At 39.3% G+C, this 14,130-nt stretch overlaps 3 protein-coding genes across 7 annotated transcripts; 1 reads left to right on the top strand and 2 right to left on the bottom strand.

Annotated features, from left to right (window-relative positions):
* Positions 1–1,005: 1,005 nt before the first annotated feature.
* Positions 1,006–9,387, bottom strand: zgc:153292 (uncharacterized protein LOC100003014 homolog). 4 transcript variants are annotated; one of them, XM_044181078.1, is made up of 12 exons: positions 9,365–9,387; positions 8,133–8,334; positions 7,920–7,952; positions 7,537–7,637; positions 4,092–4,200; positions 3,862–3,894; positions 3,745–3,777; positions 3,405–3,638; positions 2,701–2,804; positions 1,935–2,100; positions 1,791–1,846; positions 1,006–1,562 (listed from the first exon to the last, which is right to left on the bottom strand). In XM_044181078.1, exons 1-11 carry the CDS (start codon positions 9,370–9,372, stop codon positions 1,802–1,804), a joined length of 1,068 nt encoding a protein of 355 aa, XP_044037013.1. In that variant the 5' UTR covers positions 9,373–9,387; the 3' UTR covers positions 1,006–1,562; positions 1,791–1,801. The 4 variants fall into 4 exon arrangements, with proteins under 4 accessions (XP_044037013.1, XP_044037011.1, XP_044037010.1 ...); XM_044181076.1 differs by lacking the exon at positions 9,365–9,387 and adding an exon at positions 8,976–9,340 and having other exon boundaries at positions 3,868–3,894; XM_044181075.1 differs by lacking the exon at positions 9,365–9,387 and adding an exon at positions 8,976–9,339.
* On the top strand, positions 4,236–7,785 carry LOC122868788. 2 transcript variants are annotated; one of them, XM_044181081.1, is made up of 4 exons: positions 4,236–5,157; positions 5,325–5,616; positions 5,841–6,022; positions 6,801–7,785. In XM_044181081.1, the coding sequence occupies exons 2-4, from the start codon at positions 5,466–5,468 to the stop codon at positions 7,332–7,334; spliced, it is 867 nt and encodes a 288-aa protein (XP_044037016.1). In that variant the 5' UTR covers positions 4,236–5,157; positions 5,325–5,465; the 3' UTR covers positions 7,335–7,785. The 2 variants fall into 2 exon arrangements, with proteins under 2 accessions (XP_044037016.1, XP_044037014.1); XM_044181079.1 differs by having other exon boundaries at positions 4,236–5,129.
* Positions 9,388–9,662: 275 nt separating the features above from the next.
* Positions 9,663–13,769, bottom strand: rusf1 (RUS family member 1). The gene is made up of 14 exons (XM_044181073.1): positions 13,409–13,769; positions 13,242–13,319; positions 13,038–13,152; positions 12,913–12,958; positions 12,743–12,775; positions 12,545–12,650; positions 11,632–11,733; positions 10,945–11,015; positions 10,635–10,819; positions 10,460–10,517; positions 10,300–10,364; positions 10,076–10,207; positions 9,924–9,989; positions 9,663–9,827 (listed from the first exon to the last, which is right to left on the bottom strand). The coding sequence occupies exons 1-14, from the start codon at positions 13,556–13,558 to the stop codon at positions 9,742–9,744; spliced, it is 1,293 nt and encodes a 430-aa protein (XP_044037008.1). The 5' UTR covers positions 13,559–13,769; the 3' UTR covers positions 9,663–9,741.
* Positions 13,770–14,130: the final 361 nt, after the last annotated feature.

Genomic DNA, 14,130 nt, shown 5'->3' on the forward strand with positions numbered 1-14,130 from the left:
CCTACTTTTTAAACACTCTTCTTTCCTACTTTTCTCAAGTAATCATCCCACTCCTACATCTGAATCCCATGTTTGAATCTGAAATTCACAAATTAGGGGACCTAAGTGGGTTACACAGTTGTAAGTTGCAGCTCAATACTCCATCACCATTCAACAAAAAATGTATTTTGGTTTCTCATGGAGCTTCGTCCCTTTGTACAGTTCTGTAGGATCAAAGCCCTTTTAACAGCACTGAACAGAGCCTCTACATCAGACCAACTATAAACCTTCATGTCTTCCTCCCTGGTGAAACAAACAGGTGTTTCTTTTCACTGGCTGCTTCTTTTATGTGGCAGGACTTATTTCCTTCCTCTCAGCCTGATAGCAGCTGTCACCACAGTGAGTGGGACAGCTGAACTGACAGCAGCCAAGACATACAAATCAAGCCAGGTACCACGAGCTGTGTAAGATCAGGGTTTGTTTTTTCTGTTAGGGTGTTTATGACGTGGCTTGGTTGGCTGATCAGCGGTTGCTACAAAAAATGTGATACAGAAAAAGGTTTAAAAAAAAAAAAAAAAAAAAACCTAAAACCTTACACACATACGCAGACACACTTGTCATACTATTTTTAAATTGTTGGGGTTTTTTAATCGTTTGATGCATTGTAGAAAACTTGTCGCCTGACACAAGCTCCTGAAACTCTGCTGTTGTTCTGTTTGACGCATTTTGTATGAAAGATTTCAAATAACTGTAGTAGTTTTTACCACAAGACTGTAATCTGTAAACAAAGCGGCTCCAGCTTGTCTTTGCATAACTTGAAATTGCCTTTGCAAATGCAACTCAGGCATAACAGATAGTATTTACAAATGATCGCATCTAACGTGTTAACGCATTAAAATAGTTCAAAACAAGTCATGGTGCTGACAATATGTACTGCTGACAAATTACTTCATTTTGAAAGCACATTGATTATGCAGGAGTATTTTTGTAGTCTCATTTTGCATATTGCATGCGTAATCAATGCAATTCTTATTTAAAGCGTGTTTATTGACGTCTTACATTTTATAGGGATAAAACAATAACAAACAATCAGGCACAGCAGCCTTAAATTTGCCAACTCAAACTTTCTAAACTGTTGGCCATGTTGGACTGTAAAAGACCTCTATTTAGTTTGTCAATGCATTTAGCATTTTTATTACAATTCATTGTAGTACAATGTTAACAAAAAATAATAAAACATTACATCCAAAAATATGATACAAGACTGAAAATGGCCTTCTACTAAGATGATGAACAAAAAATGGGTAAAAGTGAAAATAAACTTTGAATTGAACAGGTTGAAAATTACACTGAGTCCTTGGGAGAGTGGAGGACGCTGTAGAAATCTGCACTTTCATCTGAGATGCCTGTCCAGTCAACAAAGTCCTCATCCTGGTCAAACTATCAGGGTTACCACGTTCCCACTGTGGCCATGAAGTCCAGATGAATTTCAGCATGTTTCCATGACAATCCTTATCAAAAGTCAAAGCACTTCCATGGCCAAAAAATACTCCAAGCTCTGTTTTATTTCCACATCAATTGACCTGAAAAATAATAATAATAAGTGAGAAAAGTTGTTACTATTAAGTGACCTGTTTGTAAAATTCCCTAATATTCTCAAACTTCTCTGAGATTGTTTTCAAATTCAGTAACTTTCTCTTTCTTGAAAACACCTCATGAAAATGCCAAGATATTCCACAAATTCCATGACCCCAGAAAAATGAAGAATATTATATTAAAGTATTGTATGTACAAAAATATATTAAACTCACCAAATAAACTTCTATCTAACCACGAAAGCACTCTCTCGGATCTTGGAATAAGAATACTGTGGAACAGAGAGGCAAGAACACAATAGTCACTTTACAGTATATAGAAACTCATCAAAACTCAAAAGGTTCAAAACCTCCACTTACATTCAGTCCTCTGGGGGATTGGACAGGCTCCAGTCCCTTACAGCAGAGCATTGAAAAGGGCCTTTCCTTAGTCTTTGAATGCTCTTTGAAACACAGACTGAAAACCTTGGCAGGCAGGTAGACATCCCAATCAGCTGCATGCTCCTCTATTAGATCACTTACCATCCTGTTGGGGAGCGGCAATTAGAAAAGCTAAAACATTAACAGGCAGGCATGGTGAGAGAATTTTTCAGTTCCAGGAGTGTCCTTACAGTATTTATCAGTTTAAAAGGAAAAATTCACAGGATACACTTGTGCACTGCTGAGCGGAGCTACAATACCAGTTGTGTACGAACACTTGACCTCTGAGCCCATTTCTCTGCTCTGGCTAACTGGCCAACATCACATCAATTTGGAGCTGGGATCAAAGCAATACTGATACAGTAATATGAGAATAAATAGTGTCTGGGATGTTTCACATTTGCAGTTGTGATATAGCTTAAATGTGTCTTTTCCTGGTCTTGACAGTTACATGATACAATTTTCAGCTATGGGATGGAAATGCCTCTGTGTGGGCCATAATGTCCACATTACAAATAATTATTTTAGTCTCTTTGATCTGACAAGAACGTCTCAATTTGAAAAACATCAGAACAAAAAAGATGAGATTGGCATGAGATGGAGAATAACAATCACCTCAAAGCGCGCATTTTACCGCAGTATAATGTGATAGTAAAATATTGTGCAAAATGTTACAAATAGCAATAAATACCAAATCTGTACAGACCTGTCAATCAGCTGCTGTGTGATCAAATCTGCAGTGCCAGTCTGCTGATGATAGACGACAAGAGCGATGGTGACCTTCAGCTGATCTTTCAGTTCTCTGTTGATCTAGCATGGGGATACATTCACACAGTGTATCTATGTGAGACACTGGCTGATTAGGACACAATATTACACCAATACTTTATTATAAAACAAAATGTGCACTGTGTAGCGAGCTTAAGTCCCACCCCAACTCCTTGCTAGCGTCTGTCCCACTAGCATCTGGGTGGAATTTATCATAGAAGGTTTCTTTCTTCAGTCTTTCTGAAAAGCTGAAACTTATTCCTGTGTTTTTATGTACATATTCTAAGCTACATGGGAGTCTTCTATTATACTGGATAGTCAAATCCAAGCACATGGTTATTTTAACCAAGATAAAATGACAATTATTTTGTTAGCATTCAACAACAACAAATCTTATGCTGCATTCACATCATATGGGATCGATGACAATATAGCACTATATCCATTCAATTTGGTTTTAAATGAACCTTCAATGGCAGACTTTGGCTGTTGTGAGGCATCTTTGTTAGTTTGGTTTTCTATATGTCGGATTACAACTTGGATGTTGATGTGAAAACTATTTATAAGTCAAAAACGGGTAATTACGATAACTCCTTAAGCTTTCTATAATAATGTGAGCAGTTCAATCACCAGTGCGCTCACCTTGTGGACTATGTCATGAGGCAGTCTGGAGAGGATTCTGAGCGGGTATCCAAAGTGGGCGATGATGTCCACGATGTGCTTCGCCACATGTGAAGGGAGGCACGACTGCATAGGCACAGCTTCCACCCACTTGGAGTGGTAGTCTGTCACAGTCAAAATGTATTTGTGTCCGTTCACTGTTTGGGGCAGCGGTCCTCTGACATCCAGACCAAGCCACTGCCACGGCTCTTTCACCTGCCATCACAATATTATATCATGCAATAATACAATGTGACTGCAGTAATAATCCCAACCACTTTAGTTTGTTGCAATAAATTCAGGTAATGATGTTGTAACTTACCTCTATCACGTTTTCAGGATCTTCACATTCTGTCTGAAAATTACAGAAGAGCACGTCATAATATAGAAGTCATAAAAGACAAAATATTAAAGGTTTAAAATCATGACGACTACTTACACTCACATTATCATCTGGAGCCCACTGAATATCCTGTCGGTGAATGTGAAAAATTACACATAGACAAATTGGTTATAAATATTAAATAACAATAATGAAGGTAAACATCTGGCAACAAAAGGCTTGTCATATCATAACTGCCATAATTTATGCTAAAAATAAACAAAAACAATGACGTCACTAAGTTACCAAGGCATAATTAGTAATAAGTAATAGATAATACCTCTTACCCGTGGTACACAGTAATCTCCATGGAAGAAATGTGGAAATGACTCGATCTTCATCAGCCCTTCATCTACTATAATCCTCCATTTGTCAGACTTTTTTGGGTCTTTGTCTCTGAACATAAAACCAGAAGAGGTCAACACATTATAAAGAGGAAACAATCCAAATGGGTACGAACTTAATACAATACAGGAACTTAGGTTAAAGCTTTTGCTGATTTGTCTGAAAGTGTGAAACTGTTACCTCCTCACAGTTTCTAATGCAGAAAATCCCAAAAATGTGTGAATTAATCCAATATCATTACAACCTCTAGTATACTTGTAGTAGAGGATCACAACTAAGTTACTATATAAATGTGTAAAAATGCACAATTATAAAGGGCATTTTTAAACTACTTTCAGACATAGACTGTAGACAAAACCATTAAATCGGGAGAATAATTGGCAGATTAATTGATAATGAAAATAATCATGACTTGCAACCCTTATTTATACATCTCCTCCTGGCTACTGATGCAGATAATTATACAAATGCAAGAAAGTCACAAAGGTTCTGGAAGGGAGTGCAATAAATTCAATCTAGTAGCTGGGTAACGGTCTCACTGTAGCAGCCCTAAAGAAACTGGTTAGTCAGAAGATAACTGCCCTCTCTCTCCTAAATCCTGTTTTCTTTTGTCTCGGGGCTTGTAAAATTAAGCTTGCAGGCATGAAACTGAATACACAAACATATATAACAAAGTTTAAAGGCAGAAGCCTACACACTGTAACATTAAGATTACAGGTACATAACTGTATTTCCAAGCAAATCTCTTTCATTTATATAATATGAGCGACAGTAGAATCATGCACTGAAACTGAATTGACAGTAGACTTATGTATTTACGTCCACATATTTGTGTGGTCGATAAGAGAGCTTTCTGATTCGCTGCACACCGGATGGCCCGCTTCAACAGGTGACAGCGGCGTGCACGCCTACCTCGACCACATGGCCCATGCCAACACAAACAGGTCGAGGGAGATCGATGGGACCGAGAAGTGATGCATGTAATTCAGACTTGCGTAAAATCATATCGTGAGCATTACTGTCCATGCTGACAGTTATTTGTCAACTAGGAAAGCTACTACGGTTTTATCCTGCAGGCCGACATTGTTGTTTGTTTTGTCAGCTGACAACTGCGTGGTTGCCGCCGCTGGCTGACAGAGTGCACTCCATTTAAACTGTTTTCCCGGCCTTTGCAGGTGCACGGAAATGGAGCGGACCCTGTGCACGAGTGGAGGGTGATCAAAGCTAACAAACCGCATGCTGCGCACACGCATCTCGTTTTCAGATCGCCTGCCAAAACGCTCTGAATAATTATAAGACAAACATATCGGTAAGAAATGTCCGTCTGGAAAGAAGAAACCGAGGATCAGCTGGTCAGCATGGTCCAAGAGAGGCCGGCTCTGTACGACATTACAGAGAAACTTTATGCCAACCGAGTGAAGAAAACAGAACTGTGGCGGGAGATAGAAAATAAACTCGGGATATCAGGTGAGATTATCTTCTCAAGCACTGACCCGCATTGTGGCTGCGAGGAGTGCGCGCCACGGGCTGCCGTGCTGCTTCGCCAGCCGGTGTAGCATAGCTGCTCCCCTTTACAGAGCTAGCAAGCTTGTGCTAACGTAAACAAACAAACGGGGCTAACCCCTTCATAATGCAGTATGTGACATGATTTGAACATGCTACTTGGCTTCACATCTGGCTGTGACTTCCAGAGAAGGAGCTCAAGAAGAGGTGGGAGTCTCTACGGACGCAGTACACTCGGTACAAGAAATGTGCAGATCCAGGGAGCCGTGGAGCGATAACGACCGGGAGGCAGCAATGGATCCTGACCCGTCTGCAGTTTTTAGAGCCCCACAGAAAAAGGAAGGAGGCCGCTTCCAACCTTGAACTCAGGGTACGTGGACTGTTTTATTTACCGAGCAGTAAAACCACAGTTAACTGCTGCGTTGTCGCCATTTTCCAGAAGCCTGTGTACCTGTTTGTGTCTATTCAGCATGGCCGGATTACCCTGTTTAGGAGCCCTTGGCAAAAAAATAAATAAAAATGCTGTTTGGCTCATGTTGCCTCCAAGTTCCCATCAAGTACATCATAGATTGTGGTTATATAAAATTAGACCCAGAAACCAACCAGCACTCCTATACTGGAATACTACCTGGCCCCAGGTTTTCTGTTTGTCAGTTAGTTTGTGGTAATTTGATGAAACACAACTCTGTTGAGGAAACGGCACCACATGAACACAGCACAAACTAAAATGATAAAGATGTAGGACCTAGATTCTGACATAGGGCCCGTTTACAAGACAGGGCCACAAGATTACGTAATAATGCAGGATGCAGTTGATATTGTCATGTAATGATGCAACTTCCCAAACAAATTTGCATATAACACAAAAAGCAAGTGACACAGTGAACCCTGGACGTTTGGAGCTGGTAATCAAGCCTTGCTTTTCAGCATCAGAGTTAGTCAAGTTGCAACGTGTTGACTATTAATGGCACGCTCCCATTATCTTCCACAGTGTCTTTTTTTGTTGTGGTTTCTAAATCACATATTTTTTTGTTGTCAAAACTTGTCTACGCCATGTAGGAAGCTCAGTTCACACCAGACCTTGACGGACATTTTAAAAACACTTTATTGTGTTCCTTGATGTGATTTTTTTTTGTTTTCTTCTACAGGAAACTTCAGCTGCTGGTTCTGATTCAACCTCAGATGGCATCAGCTACATCAAAACTGAGGTGCCATCCAGCCCGCTCTGCAGTGAGACCCAATGCAGCACCCCTACATATGAGGCCTGCATGTCTGAACAAGAGATAAAGCCATGCACTCCCTTTGAGGAGTCCAGCATCTCTGAAGCAGAGTACACACCCAGACTTCTCAGAGAGGAGCCTTGGCCAAGCACCTCCAGAGAATCCAGGCCTCTGGCAAAACGCAGCAAGAAACAGCTGGAGGAGTCCACTAGTGAGGAGTCAACAAACTTATTACGCGTCATCAGTAAAACCCTGGAGACTTTGGCTACTAGGGATGACCGCAATGATGACGTCTCAGCGTACTGCAAAAATCTTGAAAGCAAAATGAGGAAGTTGCCACAGCACATACTCCCACATTTCCAGCATGAAGTGGACACTCTTCTCTACAGATACCTAATTCTTACTTCTTATAATCATACAGGTCAAACATCAGGGTCTCACTGTTCTCAGCATCAAATGTGATGCAGAGGTCAGTGAAGTATATTAAGGTTACCACTGATGCATCATTTTTTACTTTTTTCCTGTTACATTTTTGGATTATATGTGTTGATTTATTAACTGGGGAAAAAAATGTACACAAACCTTGCTAAGACATAATGGTAGTAAAGCAAGTATACAATAAAAACAGTGGTGCGTTAAAACTTCCCTGTCTATAGGCACATACCCAGCAGGCTCTTCTTCTGGGTGGCTGGGCTCTTTGTTCTGGACGCTTCGCTTTGCTGTGGCAGGAGCTGGACTCGTCTGTGAGGCTTTAACACCAGGTGGCTGGGTTCACAATACAGGGAAACAACACATACTGCGTTTGAAGTTTGAAGACGTTTGTACTGATTGTGGTTGTAAGCAGTTAGTATAATGACTCGACTGTGCTAAAGTGAAGAACAGTTTGAATAAAGACCAAATTTATGTTAATCTACTTTTTCAACCCCAATCCATGAAAGCTTGAGCAAACAATGTTTTGTAAGGACCAACAAGCTTGCTAAAATGACCACAAATGACAACTGAAACACAGAATTTTAACAGTTAAATGTCAATATAGTATGCCCTCACCTTGTATTTCTTACTTCTTGGGTTGATGGAAGCCTACATCAGGGGGATAGTGACAGTAATTGCATGAGATCTTTATTTTAGAGGATTATCGGAAACAAATGAAGATGATTTTTTTTAAAATTAAGCATTGGCCTATAAAAGGGTTTAGGGTTTTATTGTCTTGTTCTGAAACTACTTTTTTCACTCAATGACGCTGAGTAACTACATACAAACCTTTCTTTTCTGTGTGTCGTCAGGGGATGAAAATATGGTGGGAACTGCATTTTCTTTAAGTTTCACACATTTGCCTGTTCGGTCAATGTATTGTTCCTCAAAATGATTGATGCACAGCACAGAGAAGCGAGATGGGGTCCAGTCCTTCCACTTCATGTTGATAAGCCATTTCTTGAGTTTTCGGGGATTGTACAAGGGAAACCTGTAGTAGCAGACAAGTCATTAAAACAGTCCTAACACTAATGTGTGCAAATCTTTCCTGTGTGAAGGAAACACAACATTGAACTCCATTTAAAAGTCAGTAACTTTGGGTATTAGCTCTCATTGGCAAAATTCAACTTTTGCACTCCATGTAGCCAGAAAGAGACTGGATTACAGGGCTGCAAACAGATTTTCATTATCGATTAACCTGCCGATAATTTTCACAATAAAATCTAACCTTAGGAAAACAGTGGAAAATCTTTTGTCTGACAAACAGTCCATAACCCAAAGATATTTAGTTTATAATGATAAACAGCAAATGCGAAGCTAAAACTAGGCAATGTTTGGTGTTGTTGCTTGAAAAATTACTTAAAACGATGAATCGATTTTCAAAATAGGTGCCATTAATTTTCTGTCGATCGATTAATCTAACTTGTTTCAGCTCTACTCAATATAGTTAGCTTGAGTGTCTTTGAAATATGGCTTTTCTTACATTACCAGTTATGTTAGATAAAACGTTACGACGAGCTGGAAAAAGAAAGAAATGGCTAATGTGAATCAAGTTGATGTTTATATTAGCTAGCTTGACCATCCACAAATCAAGCTATTCCCTGCTTTCGAGTGCCAGTTGTTAATACTCACTTAAAAAACTTCACATCTGAATCGCTGGAGTTTTCGCAGTGGTAGGCACATTTATATCTTCCCATTTAGTACACAATTTTGTTCAATTTGCGACTAGACAAACTGATTTTGTTGCCAGAGTTGTTTGAGTGTCCAGTCAAGGTAGCAATAATACAACTTCAACATCCGGTCAAAACTTGAAAATAATCTCTTGACATTTGTGAACGCTTTTGGAGTAACAAGCCGTAGCCGAAATCTTACAATAATTCGGCAGAATATAGAGTATATTTTTGCTTGTCTTGTATCAAACCCTGTTGACGTAAATATTCAACATTTGTTAATTATATCTACTGGTCATAAATACTTATTTTCTGATATTACCCTACAAAATTTAGCTAACTTGACGCAACTGTTTCATCACCGGATGTTTCTTCTTCTTCGTGGGTGTTTTAATTTCACATAAATGCCCTACAGCGCCCCTTTATGGATAAACGATAGAAGGACAGTCAGTCGTATTTTATTTGCATGACACATTTGTAAACAGGCAAATGCAATGTCTTTTACAAATAAGAGTAAATAATAAATTAATAACATTTGCTCACTGACTCTCCAGCGTTGAATCTTAATATACCTGTACAAATATAGATTTTCTTCTCTATTTATATCATACCACTTGAGATTTGAACACAAAACGAGTCAAACAAGGAATACTTCAAAATGTCACTGTTTAATTAACATTAAAAAATGCGATATAAACAATGCGAAATGGCTGCAGATGTCTCACAGTTCAGTTGCTTTTTGATTTCCACTCGACCCTCCACTCATCCCAGTCCAGTAGAGTTCGTTTTATGTCCCATCCTGCAGCTTCCACACCTGGAAATTATATTAGCAAAATCATGTTTCTATTGGTAAAAATACACAAGATAAAAAGGATGATTTGTAGGTTAAAACAGTTTTGTGTGTGCTCACCTTTGAGAAATGGATTGAAAATTGTGTCCATCAGCTTGTGACTCTCATGCACCATTTCCCAGTGACCTTTAAAAAAAAGTGTGTATTGTGTAAAGCAGAGAAAGCACCTCTGTTATTGTAAAGTAAAGACATGAATGGAGATAAAGGCTCACTCTGCTGTTGTTGTGTAGGAGGTTGTCTGGAAGTTGAAGGGCACAACTTGCTGCTGAGCCACACAGCTTGGCACATCGCTCTGATTTCATCATGTACTGATGCTTCTGGTCCCAAACAAACACATACACAGCCTAAGAGGAAAACAGCTGAGTTTAAAAAAACATTCAAAGTGTGTTATGTGGCTCAACAACACACTGTTGTTCTGTGGAGGAAGATGACATACCATTTCGTACTCCTAATAGGTAAGACATGTTGTTTTTCTTCAAAGCCAAATTCAGTTCCTCTGGGCTACCAAATAAGCAAACTAATATTAAACTGTGTTGAACTTTTATTGTGTGTTATTTTTCATCATATAAGCAACAAAAAAAGGTATATGAAATTACCTTTGTACAACCTCCTGTAGCCTCACTCCAAGTTTGATTGGCACCGTTTTCCTAAACTCTGTAAAAAACAGAAGAAGCCATAATTTTGAATGCACAGAATTAACATATTACAACTGTGTCTCAACGCTGCTACTATTGGATACAGAAAATAGTCCAAAAAATTCATGATTTTTACCCAAGAAAACTGGTTCTCTCCAATTGGCCTCTGGTGGACTCAAGATCCGTCTGTCTCTCAGGTACTGCTGCAGTACGATCGAAAGCCGCGCCTCGTTGAAGGTTTCCATGACAACCGAACGCACAGCCTTGTAGTTGGCAAAGAGGTGGAGGACGGTGAAGAGGAAGAAGAGGCTGAGAGTCAGTCTGAGGGACAGAAAGAGAGCAGGGAATGGAGGTAAATGACGTAAAAGACATGACAGACTCTTCAAATAAGTCCCTGTGTAAGATCATTATGGTCATTTATATACGTTCTATGTAACAACACTTACACTGGATTATCAGTGACGAGGGGAATGAGTACTAAACTGATCAGCAGTCCAGCCAGATTCACTAAAGTTTCCTGTGGGAAATAAAAGGCATGACAATGAGAATTAAATTCCTTATTTGCAGCACACTGCCCCATCAGAAACTTTGTTTTGATGATTTCTATAAGGAGTTGTTATCAATTTAAACTGAAACCTACAGTGCAAACAACTGTTCGTAGGCCTTTTTTAATGAAGACATGTCACAGTAGGAAAAGCGCAGGTGTAAATAATAAAATGAATGATGGCTGAATTCCATTTAGCTGCTTCAGTTTCAAGGTCCTGGTATTGAGCATGCTGGCTCGTGGTCACTGTCATGGCTTACTGGGACACTTGAATAGAACAACATTAATGTTATTAGTAACAAATGTTGCTTTTCCTACAATGACAAGTCAAAATATCTGCTGTGAAAAAGGCCTATTGTACTTCTTCATGTATTTGGTTATACACTTATAATACACTTATAATTATCATTAATAATTTACAACTTTTCTCTGGTATAATTAAAATAGAAGACCACATGAATGGGTACGGGACGTAGACCTCTGCGCCACAACTTTGCACAATGTTATTTATCACACTGTTCACCGTGGTTTGCTTCAAACAGCCTGACAAAAACAAAAGTTATCGGTCACGAAAAATCCAATAAAATACCTGACTGCCATCTTTGGCAGAGATGTCAGCCATGTTGTCTCTGCGAGCCTGATGAACAGTCAGAGCAGCTCTGGTCGCACCGCCTGCCACTCCAACAATGGACTGAAGAAAATAAAAACACACATAATAGCACCAAGTAAGCTTATATTTATCAATCAATCAATCAATCAATACCTAGCAGCCCTAAAACTTTGAGTTTAAGTGTTTAGTAGGTCAACAACAGAATGTTCTGATAATCAATCAATAGCATCTTTACAAATGCTAAGTTTGATTGCTTGTCTCCATTTCATATCAAAGTTTCAAATAGTGTTAATAATGAATGAATGAAGTGAAATGAAACAGCCATGCAGTCTGATTATCAGGCTACAAAGTTTAGGCCAGTGGTTCCTGGCCTTTTTGGCTTGTGACCCCTTAAAATGAAGCAGTGTCTACTTGCGGCTCCTCGTCACAGGTTGCAAACGTCACTCGGTGGTGGCCTCTTCGACCAAAGACTGGTTTTGCCTTCTCAGATTATTTTATTAGAATTTATTTAGGCTTTGCTCATAAATTAAAAAACACTGACAGATAAACAAAATATTTTTTTTCTGCTTTCTAATTCTGTAAACTCACATCCTCTAAGATTTATCTTGCGGCCCTGTGGAGGAGTCCCGACCCCCGTGTCGGGAACCACTAGTTTAAGCCTCTCTCTCAGGCCTCTGGTTTGTTACGATTGGCATTTGTCCTTAATTTAAATATTTTATAGACTAAAATGAAAATGTGTTGATAATTGGATCAATAATTTTTTTTTAATTACATAATACATAAGTTGAGCTTAACTCTGGGAAAATATACAGTTCTAAACTCAAAAGTTCACTTACTTAGTTTCTTATTTATCTTCAGGAATAGCAAATTGAGTGAACTTTGAGTTTTTTACCTTGAATATCCCTGCAGTACACACAATCAGGGTGAAGCAAACAGGAAAGTATGGAGCCAATATTTCCATGAACATGGCAATGTCGTTGAGAACGTCAGCAAAAAGTCTGGTAAAAAATTAAAAGACAGAACTTAGTACATCGAATGGGTTCATGTTAATGACTAGACTAAGAATTTAGTGCCTGTACACCATGCATACCTCCATTTTTTGGCCTCAGAGTCCAGTTTACTCCTGGAACAAAGACAGAAAAACTGATCATAAAGAGGAATTTCCATCAGTCAAAAGAGGAGCACAAATAGAGGGGAAAAACTGGATAAAAGCTCCCAGAACTTTTACTGGACTGAAAAAAGACACAAAAATGAGCCTACCCTTTCCGCCAAGCGAAGAGGATTCTTCCCAACATGCCAGTTCCATCTGCAGGGAAAAACATTGGTTTACAAGTTGCACTCACCATGCAAGTAATGAAAATGTATGGTATATTTTAAGGGATCACCTCTTAGTAACCAGGTGACTGTGGCCGCAGCTACTGTTGCCTCTTGGTTTCCAACACCGACACCTTTGAGAGAGGCCTGAGTGGCTAGAGTCCCTGACAGAGAGCTGGAGAAAGCCTGAGAGAGAGAGAAGAGTGTGGATGGAGAGTTTCAATCTGAGGGTGATGGTGATGATCTCAATAGTGTTGGTGTATCATTTATTGTACCTGCACAGTATCCCAAAGCTGGTACTGCAGGTAATCGTTACTGACACTCTCTGGATAGCCTTGAGGCAGAAAGACACTCTGAAAAAACATGTTAAAAAGTGAGGCTGAGGGGGAGTGTATGAACAGTCAATGCATCTACATGGAAACACTGTCATGTAAATCCTTACTTTAAAAACTCCAACAATAGAGTTTCCTCTTGATCCACCTTCACTCCCATCTCTTCTCCTCTCCATCACCCCGTCCTTTCCAAAATACTTCCAGCACTCTGCACTGCCATATCTCTCTGTGGCCAAAACCACACCTCTAGCTGTCTCCATTTAGGTTGTTAGGAGCGAATAACAATGTGAAGCTGACTAAACTAACAAACGCAATAAAACTGCAGTCTGATATGCATCGGAATTTATTTAATTAAAGTCCATTTTGGCTTAGTATACCATAAAACTGGACACAGCCTACGTGTCGTCCTCTCCTGTCGTGCTTTTCTTTGTAGCACTTCCGTGTTTTCTTTCCGCCTCACAGTTTGGGGACTCCTCATTGGTTGATTGGGAGTTTAAGGCGGAGCTTCGATAAACACGCCAACAAATCCCCAATAAATGGAGAGAGAGAGAGAGAGAGAGAGACGCACTGATAATAGGATTACTACTCCTATAATTAAGTTTATTGTACAAGAAACTATGGCCTTCAATGGCTACACCTACCAAACTACAGATATTTATAGAAATATTATGGTAATAAATTAGAAAAAACGACCATTATTCAACAGAGCATTATTGCCATTGTGTTTTCCAACAAAATCGCAGCTGTTTTCAATCAGGTGCCAAGTCAATCAGAGATGTAAAACAACAGTATAAAAGTATAGTAGACTATAAAGATAACAATATAAAAGTAC

Source organism: Siniperca chuatsi, linkage group LG21, assembly GCF_020085105.1.
Source record: "Siniperca chuatsi isolate FFG_IHB_CAS linkage group LG21, ASM2008510v1, whole genome shotgun sequence".
NCBI lineage: Eukaryota > Metazoa > Chordata > Actinopteri > Centrarchiformes > Sinipercidae > Siniperca > Siniperca chuatsi.

Bases quoted from the DNA above. Each gene is read 5' to 3' on its own strand.
- LOC122868788 (XM_044181081.1), top strand. From the start codon at position 5,466: ATGTCCGTCTGGAAAGAAGAAACCGAGGATCAGCTGGTCAGCATGGTC. The intron at 5,617-5,840 runs GTGAGATTATCT...TGTGACTTCCAG, and splicing joins AAATAAACTCGGGATATCAG to AGAAGGAGCTCAAGAAGAGG. The intron at 6,023-6,800 runs GTACGTGGACTG...TTTCTTCTACAG, and splicing joins CTTCCAACCTTGAACTCAGG to GAAACTTCAGCTGCTGGTTC.
- zgc:153292 (XM_044181075.1), bottom strand. From the start codon at position 9,040: ATGGGAAGATATAAATGTGCCTACCACTGCGAAAACTCCAGCGATTCA. The intron at 4,201-7,536 runs GTATGTGCCTAT...TTTTATGTTCAG, and splicing joins CCAGAAGAAGAGCCTGCTGG to AGACAAAGACCCAAAAAAGT. The intron at 3,639-3,744 runs GTAAGTTACAAC...TTGTGATGGCAG, and splicing joins ATCCTGAAAACGTGATAGAG to GTGAAAGAGCCGTGGCAGTG.
- rusf1 (XM_044181073.1), bottom strand. From the start codon at position 13,558: ATGGAGACAGCTAGAGGTGTGGTTTTGGCCACAGAGAGATATGGCAGT. The intron at 13,320-13,408 runs GTAAGGATTTAC...ATGTTTTTTCAG, and splicing joins CTATTGTTGGAGTTTTTAAA to AGTGTCTTTCTGCCTCAAGG. The intron at 11,016-11,631 runs GTATTTTATTGG...TATTTCCCACAG, and splicing joins CTGCCAAAGATGGCAGTCAG to GAAACTTTAGTGAATCTGGC.